The sequence below is a fragment of the Macaca nemestrina genome, chromosome 3 (assembly GCF_043159975.1).
Source record: "Macaca nemestrina isolate mMacNem1 chromosome 3, mMacNem.hap1, whole genome shotgun sequence".
NCBI classification, from domain to species: domain Eukaryota; kingdom Metazoa; phylum Chordata; class Mammalia; order Primates; family Cercopithecidae; genus Macaca; species Macaca nemestrina.
In genome coordinates this window covers 114,200-125,473 of record NC_092127.1, presented here as the reverse complement: position 1 = coordinate 125,473, position 11,274 = coordinate 114,200, and the positions used below count along the sequence as shown (strand labels likewise).

Genomic DNA, 11,274 nt, shown 5'->3' with positions numbered 1-11,274 from the left:
AGTCCTGGGATTCTCACCACTATCATTTGACTGAAACATGATCATCTCTTGTTGATTATATCATTCTATCCCCAAAACTCAACTGTTCCAGTGACTTCTTATTTCAGACTACTTAAGATTTCCCATAGTCCAAAAGGGACCTTAGTCCCTCAGCTCCTGTTACCTCACTGAGCTCCTATTATTCACTCCCTTGCCAACTGCATCCCAGGCACTGGCCTCTCTGCTGTTCTTCAAACATTCCAGGTGGACTCTTGGTTTAGGCACATGTCTTTTGCTCTGTCTACAATTCTTTCTCCCCAGATATCTCCAAGGCTTCTTTTCTTATCTTCTTTGGGGTTTGCTCAAATATCACCTCTGCAACACAGCCATCCCCAACCGCTCGATGGAAAGTTCAGCTCCTTTCACTCCGTCACCTTGCCTCGCTTTGTTTCTTCATAGCACTTATTGCTACCTGACCTGTATTATGTTTTTATTTAATCGTTTATAGTCTGTCTCCTCCACTAGAATCTAAGTTCTTTTAGGCCAAAGACTGTCTTGTTCAATATAATGCTTAGAGCAAAATCTTATACCAACAAAGTGCTTAATAAATGTCTGATGAAATCAAATCCATGATGATTACCACACAGGAGCATAATCTTCTGAAACAAACATTACAATGGAGTATTCATAAATTATGAAAAGCCTTTGCAAATATATAGGGACATATACTTCGAATTTACTGGGGAAAGTTTGCTACATAGGTAGAAATAATAAATACCTCTGTATTAGAAAATGTAGAATAGAGAAGTATTTGCCAAATGATACAAAAATTGGGAATCTAAACATACTTTTATAAATGTAACACATTTTTGAAAACTCTTTTGACACTTTTATATTTTATTAGAAATTAAGGAATCAAAAATCCTACACAATGATCTGTAGTTATAAGAAAACAATAAAAATATAATACCCAAATGATATATAATATAAAAATGTACTTCTGAATTGGCGTAGAAATTTCATCTAGTTCAGAATAATATCAATATGGATACTTCCTTTCATATTAAATTCACAAAATCTAGCAGTTTTCTATGGTATTTTACATTTTCTTAGATTAAAATTTCTTCATTCTTCCTTTGGTTTTGGATAAACAGACATTTTAATTAATGTAGTCACTAATCTGAATTTAAAAATCTATCTCAGATGTAGTTCAATTTTTCTAATTTTTAACAGATTAATTCTAAGGTAAGACTCATTTATTAAAGTAGATTATAAAAACACTGCCCTCATTTTTACCTAATTAGCTTAAAAAGCACCATCCTTGATATAAGCATTATTTACTAATCTCTAAATCTAATGTAATGTATAAATAAAATACTAACTTTAACATAGGGGTAAAAATCAGTGCAACGAGAAGGTCATTTTTAAAATCAATGACAGGGCCAAGTATCTATGTAATCTCTAAAATGGTACTTTATCTTCCAATTTAAATGTTTAGAAGACTCAAGATCACTGGAACTGGTTCTATTTTTTAAAACATTTTGTTTTTTACCTATATATAAATAATAGATTCTTATTTGCAAACCTCTGAAGCCAAACAAGATAAAGTTACCATAAAGTATATTCAGTGGTTTTCAAAGAAAAAACATTTTATCCTGGATACCCTACCTTAATGTTAGTTTAGACTGAATATCCAGTGTTTTCCCTATTACGAAGCTTGAGCTCATAGAAAAGAATGAGATTATGTCCTTTGCAGAGGCATGGCTGGAGCTGGAAGTCATCATCCTTAGCAAACTAATGCAGAAACAGAAGAACAAATGCCATCCGTTCTCACTTCTAAGTGGGAGCTAAATGATGAGAACACATGGACACAGAGCGGAACAGCACACACTGGGGCCTCCACCAAAGGGTGGAGGGTGAAAGGAGGGAGAGAATCAGGAAAAGTAACTAATGGACACTAGGCTTAATACCTGGGTGATAAAGTAATCTGTACAACTAACTCCCATGACACAAGTTTGCCTGTGTAACAACCTGCACATGTTCCCCTGGACTTAAAGTTAAAAAAAAAAAAAAAAAAAAGGAAGTTTGGACTGAGTAGGGAAGGAGTTGGATGGTTCCTGGAAATGGACATGAAATACCCCGAGTGGTTCTGAAAGAACAAGTGGGTCACGCTTTGAGCAGTAGTGACGCACCAGAGTGCACCTAACCAGCAGCCCTATAACATGGGCTCCAGGCTACTCACATATCTAACTATTCCTCAAGTGTGAGAGCTGCTGAATTAAGACTGGCATTTGCTCTTAAAAGTTTCTATTGCTAATGTTTAGGAATAATGTAGAAAATTCTCAAAAATGCTTTGGTTTGCTTTGTGCAGAAAACTAAGCATTAGCAATCTTCCCCGGATGCATGGAGCTGCGACCATGGAAAAGAGGCCTGGACCCGGTGGTCACTGTTGCTGCTGCTGCCTCAGGTGTCTCATTGCTATAGAAATGGAGTCAGCTGGCCGAGCGCAGTGGCTCACACCTGTAACCCCAGCACTCTGGGAGGCTGAGGCAGGCAGATGACCTGAAGTCAGGAGTTCGACATCAGCCTGGCTAACATGGTGAAACCCCATCTCTACTAAAAATACAAAAAAATTAGCTGGGTGTAGTGGCATGCACCTGTAATCCTAGCTACCCAGGAGGCTGAGGCAGGAGAATTGCTTGAGCCCAGGAGGCGGCGGTTGTAGTGAGCTGAGATTGTACCACTGCACTCCAGCCTGGGTGACAGAATGAGACTCCGTTTCGAAAAAAAAGAAAGCAAAAAAGAAATGGAGTCAGCAAGGTCAAGGAGAAATATTCAAACAGCGGCAGGGCTCTGGGGTCATTTTTGTTTTGTCACTCTGTGATAAAGGACAACATTAGCGTTAGTCTGAACACATCTTTTAAAATTCCAGACATCTACAAGTAGGCAATGATCCCTTCACCTTACAGCCAGAAATCGTCTGAAAATAATTTATTATGCATTTATATGATACATATGTGTGTATATTATAAATCTAAGTTTATAAATATGCTCATATATATAACCTTATAAAGTTACAGTTTGGATTAGTAATAATTAGACTGACAAAATGCAATTATCTGACAGAAAAGAAGAAATTAGCTGAGTTGAGATCTGAGAATATAAAAATGAGTGTAAGGAACTGAATCACGATCAAGAGAAACAGTGGGGAGAGGGACAAGAGAAAGACATGCCTGGAGCCTCAGCTCTGCTAATTCCTCTTCCCATTCTCTGCTCCGTTTTCTACGGTAATGTTAGATGGGGATACATGCTCTGAAGAAAAGCCAACAGAGCAGGAGGACAGAGCAAGAAGAGACGAGGGCTCTGGGAAGGCGTCACTGCAGAGGTGGCATCTGAGCAAAGGCCAGCTCCCGATGGCACGTGGAGGGTGCGAGGCTCCCCTCCCACGGAGGAGCTTCGACTGTAAACAATAAAGATGACATCATCTGCCATAGCTTTTAATTACGTTTATATTTACATTCAACCCTAAGATCAATAAATGTGGGGTACTTCACATGAACTGTCTGAATTTGAAGATGGAAACTAGAAAAAGAAAATTAGCTTGGGAGATTTCACCACTGACATTTCTCAAAAAGGTTCATGGCTGAAGCACTTTTTAAAAATGTATGAGAAAGTCAGCATGACTAGAACAATCTGAGTCTTATTCAGACTGACATATTGTCTCAAATACTAATATCTACTAGTGTCTATGATTTTGACGGAATTACTAACAGAATGAGACTAGAAAATACATCAGAGTACAAAGTTATAAATGGCATGTCCCTAGATAATATATTCTTATATGTAATTAGTGTGTGAGTACAAACACATGCTAATTATGTTTGTGTATCACTGATAAAATGACGGATTGTAAACACACATCAGGGTCTTCTGAGCAAAGCCTACAGAACCTTGGAGATGCTTTCAGCAAGGCAGCTTGGTGGATTTGACTTTTACTCTCTTTAAAATGCAAAGTGTTCAAAATTAAGTGATTTATTTGTTTGCATTTTTCTCAGTCTAGCATCTCACACTGTCAGACACACAGATAAATAGAATACTTGTTCCTCCAGTTTTCAAGCGATAAGTGGTGTGCTGAGACCATGAGTGCGCCAATGGTTCTGGTGAGGTGGTTTCAAGATGTCACTTGGAATCTCTTCTTTAAAGTCAAGGTTGTCCTCTGAAAAGATTTAGGCACATATTGTGAACCTGGAAACAGCAAGCAAGAGGTAATTCTCATTAAATGTTACAAAGGCAACTACTCAGAACGGCTGTTTTGTACATTCCATGCAAATACTTAAAAATACTTTATTAATACACTTTTGTATAAATTAGGAAATAGTCATATGCAAAAACTCCCAATTAGGGTCCTGAGAAAAAGGAAGGGCGCTCCCCCAAAACCAAGTCGAGGTGCAGGCCGTGCGTCCTCCCGAGCTGGTGGATTTGCGAGAAGCTTCTATGCAGAGGCAAGTCCTGGCCCAGGAGGCTGAGGGAGCTCTACTTCCTGGCAGTTCTACTGCTTCCCAGGGGCAGGTGCAACGCCAGGTACTTTAAGGGATCCTTCCCACTACCTGGGATACCCCTTTGGCTCCTTTTTTTTTTCTATCACAGAAATAATAAAAGTTGATAAGTTAATAGTTCCCAGTGCTTTTTGACCTGGATGCAAAGCTAGCAAGGAGGTTATGTGGCCTGCTTGTCAGAGAAAAAGAAAATAAACCCCCAGAAAGACAGGAAGATCCCTCTTATGGACCCTCGATCACTTTTGCAGATATAGAAATGACCTTTGACCATCAGTAATAGCTGTCTCAGAGTTACTGATAAGAGTGCCTCCTCTGAAGCAGTGCATCTGGGCCTGACCCTGGGAGCCAGGCCGTGTTGGATGCCATCATGAAGGCGGATGTGGGTTACATGGGGAAGGGTGTCAGGAAGGCTGGGAGGAAGGCAGGAGTGTGGGTGTGACTGAAGGAGAAGGAAGACAGGAGCGTGGGCGTGACTGAAGGAAGGCAGCACCGCACGCTGCATGGAACCAACATCCGGCCTGAGATCAGGTGCTCCCGAGGCCTGGCTTTTGCGTGGGAATGTCTCCCGCACAGCTGTGCCACTGAGAAGGACCGCAGAAAGATGTGGTTCTTAGAATCACTGATCGAAATGATTCAGAAATTCCCTTATGAGGATCCTGCTTATGATAAGCTCCACGAAGACTTACACAGAGTTAGAGGAAAATTGAAACAGTTTGGTTCATGACTCAAGATTCAGCCTGACCTCGAAATTAGTGCAGAAGCTTCTGGACTTTGATTTGGAGGACGACCGATGGATGAACAAAGACGAAACATCAAGGAACACAGGTCCCTCTGTTCAGTGTTTAAAATGTGACTGAAGGCCCGACAGTGCTGGGAGATCCGGTGTTCAGTGGGGCGGGCTCCACTTGGGCGGGTGAAAGAGCCTCTTTCCCCAGGAGGTTTTCTGCCCCTCGGTGCCCCAGGGGCCTCTGCACACAGCCTGCCTGTCAGGGGCCCTGCCTGTTCTGCGGGCTCGGAGGCTGCTCACTGCTGGTCCTGAGTGCGTTGGCTTGGCCAGTTCTCTCCAGCAGCACAAGCCTGGCTGGTTCTAGGTGGGGGGTGGCCCTGGACAGGGTCACCCTACCCGGACTTGGATGCACAGCCTTGTTTTTAAATGAGACAGGGTTGACCTTCAATAGGCTCATGGGTGATCAGGATGAGTCCTTGGATATCCTGAGGCTTGTTACGCACCAGGCACCGCGTTACCTGCTCCGTGTTTTATTTAATCCCTTCGGGAGTCTTTGAGTGAGGTGTTACTCCCATTTTACAGATACGGACGCTGAGACCCGCAGGGAATGCCTGGTCCCACAGCACCCAGCAGCAGAGCTAGGACTTGTGTGCCAAGGCCTGTGTCTCTCACCACCACCAGGCATGGTCTCCTCCGGAATGCACAGGCCGGCACCTACAGCCCTGGGCATCTCTGCCCTCCCTTCCGGGCCGCACAGACCGGCGCCCACAGCCCTGGGCATCTCTGCCCTCCCTTCCGGGCCGCACGGGCCGTGCCAAGCCGCATGGAGCTCCCGGGAGTCCCCTGTGGCCAGTTTGCCTGTGCACCTGGTGGAAAGGAAGAAAAGCCAGCCTGATCCTGAGGGTGCCTGGACATACCCTTAGCACTCCCCAGATGGGGATGAGCTTTGCAGCATTAAAAAATGGTTAAGGAGGGGAAATATTTTGAACCAAAGAACTAAATGTTAGCTTGTCATTATAGATGCAGAACCTCTTGGAGCTGTGCATTTGGTTGGCTGTGTTCTCCCTTCTAATAGCTCTTTTGTCTTGGGTCAGCAGTTAAGAGGCAGTAAGGTGCAGATGACTGGTGTGGACCGTTCTCTGGGTCCTGCATGAGTTAAGCGGCCATATGTGACTGCACATGTTAATGTACCTCCTGTGGGTGCCCCCAGGATCACTGCAGTCCCCCCACACCGGCTCTACCCCCACCTCCTCTTCCAGAAGTCAGTGAGTGATATTCCAAAGGTGCCACATGAATCCACTCTGGTGTTTAATTCATTCCCGAATGTCCCAGCAGATCGTGGTGGGCTGCCTAAGCTGGTGGCCAGAGAGGCGGCTCCCTGTGTGAGCAGCGTGGTGGGCTGACGTTGACAGAGTGCTTAGGAGGACAGAAACAGCTTTTCGTTTTTGAGGGACAAGACTTAGGCCTTCTGCTCCCAATCTCTAATCTGTGTGTGAGGCCGCGCGCGCCTCACCTGCAGCCTCACCTGGGGCCCGGGGACGTCTGCATGGGGCACGTGCCTCATCGTACTGTCATCACAGCTCGCGCCTTTGAGCCGCGTTCTCTCTACGTGGTGAGACCAGGGGCATTGGCCGTGTTTTCCTCGGTGGATTTTTGTGTTTTATAAGTTGTCTATTTTGATAATGTATTATTTTTATAATTGTAGAAGAAATGAATAGCGTATTTCAAAGCAAAAAGTTACTGATAAGAGAATACACTGACTTGGCATTTGGTCAATGATTAACAGTGAAGATTTAAAACAAATTCAGAACCCAATTCCCACTCCAAACCTCCACTATGTGTGCCCAAACTACCTACTGGACGTCTCCGCTTGGCGTGCTACAGTCAGCATCCCCAAAAGTGAACTCGTCAGAATCTCTCCAGTTCCCTCTCTCAGCACCACCCGCCGCTGGCCATCCACAGAGTCGCCCGTCAGTCCTCACTCCCTCTCTCTCACATCCCTTGCGATGGTCATCTCCTCCAGGAAGCCTTGGCACCCTCCAGCCACCTGACAGGGGAGTCAGGTGGTCCTGCTCACCCCTCACAGCCTTTTCCAGCTTGCCTGCCAGGCTCAATGCTCCTTGAGGCACAGACAGAAACACCCCTGCTGTTTGAATCCCAGCCTTCGGCACAGACCTTGGCACAGAGTGAGTGCTTGATACTCCATCCACGATTGATAAGCTAACTTGGGCACCTACTTCCCCCCAAGCATCTACAATTGTGTTAAAAGCAACACCTGGGCTGGGCGCAGTAGCTCATGCCTGTAATCCCAGCACTTTGGGAGGCTGAGATGGGTGGATCACCTGAGGTCAGGAGTTTGAGACCAGCCTGGCCAATATGGTGAAACCTCATCTTTACTAAAAATACAAAAATTAGCCAGGCATCGTGGCATATGCCTGTAATCCCAGCTACTCAGTGGGGGGCTGTGGCAGAAGAATTGCTTGAACCCAGGAGGTGGAGGTTGCGGTGAGCTGAGATTGCACCATTGCACTCCAGCCTGGACATCACAGCGAGACTTCGTCTTCAAAAAAAAAAAAAGCAACACCTAACCATGTAGCGTGGCTGCTTTTTAGAGAACGAGCTGTTGCCATGAGAATGACGGCTAATGCTGCTAAGGAACATACAGCGTCCAGAGAAGCAACAAAAAGGCACAGCAGCCCAGAGCTATTAGCACAGGAGCAAAATTTTAAAGAGCTGAAGAATCCCTGACGTCACTGTACTACAGGATGACAGAAGGGCTGCTGAGAACAGATAGATCTGTTACACAATGCTTACTTTTTACGAAATTTATTTTATTTATTTATTATTATTATTTTTTGAGACGGAGTCTTGCTCTGTCGCCCAGGCTGGAGTGCAGTGGCCGGATCTCAGCTTACTACAAGCTCCGCCTCCCGGGTTCCCGCCATTCTCCTGCCTCAGCCTCCCGAGTAGCTGGGACTACAGGCGCCGCCACCTCACCCAGCTAGTTGTTTGTATTTTTTAGTAGAGACGGGGTTTCACTGTGTTAGCTGGGATGGTCTTGATGTCCTGACCTCGAGATCTGCCCGTCTCGGCCTCCCAAAGTACGAAATTTATTTTTAGGATTATATGTTTAAAATTCTCTGTAAAACAATAAATTATCCCTGAAATTTCAGATCATTTATAATACAAATGGTTCATACTTCATAATTTTTGAGCAATATATGCCTGGTATCTAGCTAGGTACTTTTCACAGATTTTCAATAATTATTTTATCTACCCAGCTTCTTATAAAAGAGGAAGCTGAGGGCCAGAGGGGTTGGGACATTCCTAGGGTTGCACAGCTGGTGGCAGAGCGAGGGTGGAAACCCAACGTCAGACTCCAGAGCAGCACACCTCATGATGAGGCCACACTACCGCCCCGAAAAAGCGTTGGTGACTGTTCTGGAAGTGGAAACATCACCAGCCCGTATTCAAACTAGAATATCCTGCGAACAACACACCAGGCTGAGAATACGTATTTCTCTGTAAAACCTTATGTTATAAAGTAATTAGCAAATCTGTGTTAATTTTCTCAGGCATTTTTATCATCAGATTTTCAAAGAGAATCTAAGATTAAAACTCCACTTAGAAATAGAGCATGAAAACTCTATAGCAAACAAGGGACTGACTTCTCCCAAGACAGCATTCTTTTTAGAGTGAGGCCCCCAGTTCATGGAGAGCTTTTGGACATTTCCCCCTTCTTGACCTGACAGCAGGTGAGTGAGTGCGTGTCTGTGCAGGTGTGATCTGTGATCGAGGTTTCCGAGGTCAGGCCACAGGCCACAGACACTTGCTATTCCCTCCTACACGAGCAGAATAGGCTTATCAAGGTAGATAATCTTGCATTTCACTTTCTGAAACTTGAAATCTCACATATTACATCACTTTATTTATATATGGAGAAAAGCTGACCTGTCAAAATACTTTGCCCTGTCCATGTGTGAGCAGCAAATTCCATTTGTGTCAGTGAACTTTTTCGAGGCGTATCCAACTGCTGGAAGAAAAATAAAATCAGGGACAAATTTCATTTTTTTCAAATGTTTTTCAAAATTAAAGTTACAGTAAACAGAGAACCCACCCGGAACGTGTGGGTTGTGCTGGGCCTCGACAGCTGTTCCAGGGTAGCGGTTCTTTCTCGAAGACGTGATCGTTCTATACCGTCAGGCACGGCACTCGACACACGGTTTTGTAGATGCCTTCCTCTATACTAAATGAAGGATAATATGTTCTTGTTTAAAATAAATGCAATCCTTAAAAACACAAAAGAAGACTTCTACATGCTCAATCACTCACTCATTTATTTGGAAACTTTTAGTTAGACATTACTAAGGATCAGGTCTCCTAAGGATAAACACCTGTAGAAATATATTTTGATTATGTAACTGCACTATTAAACCTGATAAAATGATAGTGTCATAATAGGGAAAGAGAGATACAAAACCTTAATAGAAATGTAATTCTGCATTTGTAAAGTAGCAGGCTTTTTAATGTGATGTTTGCCTTTTTTTTTTTCCTGAGACGGAGTCTCGCTCTGTCACCCAGGCTGGAGTGCAATGGCGTGATCTCGGCTCACTGCAACCTCCGCTTCCTGGGTTCAAGCGATCCTCCTACCTCAGCCTCCTGAGTAGCTGGGATTACAGGTGCATGCCACCACGTCTGGGTAATTTTTTTGCATTTTCAGTAGAGATGAGGTTTCACTCTGTTGGCCAGGCTGGTCTCGAACTCTTGCCCTCATGATTCACCCACCTTGGCTTCCCAAAGTGCTGGGATTACAGGCGTGAGCCACTGCGTCCAGCCACCTTTTGTAAAATTATGTTATTCTAAGGTTAAACACGAACACTTTGCAACTCCTGCCTTCTGGGAATGGGTTCCAGTGCTGGGCTCAAGGTGGCACAGGGCACACAGGAGGAAACCTCGCCCCAGGCAGGGTTTTCCTCTCACTATGTCTTTATGTTCCTACAACAGGGGTCCTTCTGTGTTGTATAAAATGAATAGAGACAAGTTACTTGTGTGAGAGTGGAGGGAGGGGTGGCTGTAAACCTGGGGGCTGCCTGGCTCTGCATACGGACAGCAGCACACTCCCCGAGGCCTGTGCGACTGCCTGGCTGAGGGGAGCTTCACCGCAGAAGGTATCACCCTCCACTGCAACAGACGTGGCAGAGGTTAGCTGTAAACGTGAGACCTGATAAAAACACCACGGTCATCACTGACTGAGTTCATAATTTCACATCAGGAATTATTTAACACCTCTGAGTTCATTTGGTCCTTCTAACAATTCTTTAGAGGTAAGAATCATTAATCCCCTTTTATAGAGAACACTAAGGCTCAGGGAGATTAAAGTGACTTGTACCAAGTCATAGAAGAGAGTTTCTGTGGCAGGATCCACGCGGACCTGCCTGTCTCCTGACCAAATCTCATGCTCTCTTCTTTGCTCCACCATCCTGTCAGAGGTTTCCTTGACACCTGGAATTTCTGATTTAGTTTAAGACATGCTTCTATTTCACAAAACGGTGAATTAAGCCTCTCACTCCCTGTAAATTCTCACAAGCCATTCATTTACTTTCTGGAAACAGATTATGAAGGCATTTGAAAATAGCCACTCAGATCTTATGTTACTAGTTTCACTTGGAAGTGCCAAGGTTGTTTTTGTTTGTTTTCCAATATAGAACCTAAATGGTCCAGTGAAATACAATGAAATCTGTCTTACAGACACAAGGCGGCATCCAGGAACTGCCGTATTCTGCTCCCTGGTCTCCACGCCTATCGGGGGGAACCTGCTCCGTGATGTCTGAACCAGTGGCGAAACCATGTGGTCCACGCCAGTCGGCCTGCAACACAGCATCATGTCACTGACACCCAGGTACATGGATAACTGGCAAGTGACAGGAAATCTGCCAACAGCTGTGATGCTGATGCTTCTGTGCGATGGGCACACAAGAGGTCTTTCATTTCTGCTATTTGTGGTATTATCCT

General features: G+C 44.4%; 1 protein-coding gene across 6 annotated transcripts in view; it reads right to left on the bottom strand.

Moving 5' to 3' along the window:
- Positions 1–2,831: 2,831 nt before the first annotated feature.
- Positions 2,832–11,274, bottom strand: part of LOC139355310 (protein FAM149A-like) — a 65,323-nt gene continuing 56,880 nt past the window's right edge. The window contains exons 11-14 of one of the 6 annotated variants that reach the window (XM_071092699.1): positions 11,009–11,129; positions 9,380–9,508; positions 9,214–9,292; positions 2,832–4,224 (exon numbers count right to left, since the gene is read on the bottom strand). In XM_071092699.1, coding sequence (XP_070948800.1) covers positions 4,151–4,224; positions 9,214–9,292; positions 9,380–9,508; positions 11,009–11,129 — 403 coding nt within the window. In that variant the 3' untranslated portion in view covers positions 2,832–4,150. Of the gene's footprint in view, positions 4,225–8,176; positions 8,403–9,213; positions 9,296–9,379; positions 9,509–11,008; positions 11,130–11,274 lie in introns of those variants that run through there. The other 5 variants (XM_071092697.1, XM_071092696.1, XM_071092698.1 and 2 more) reach the window with 5 other exon arrangements.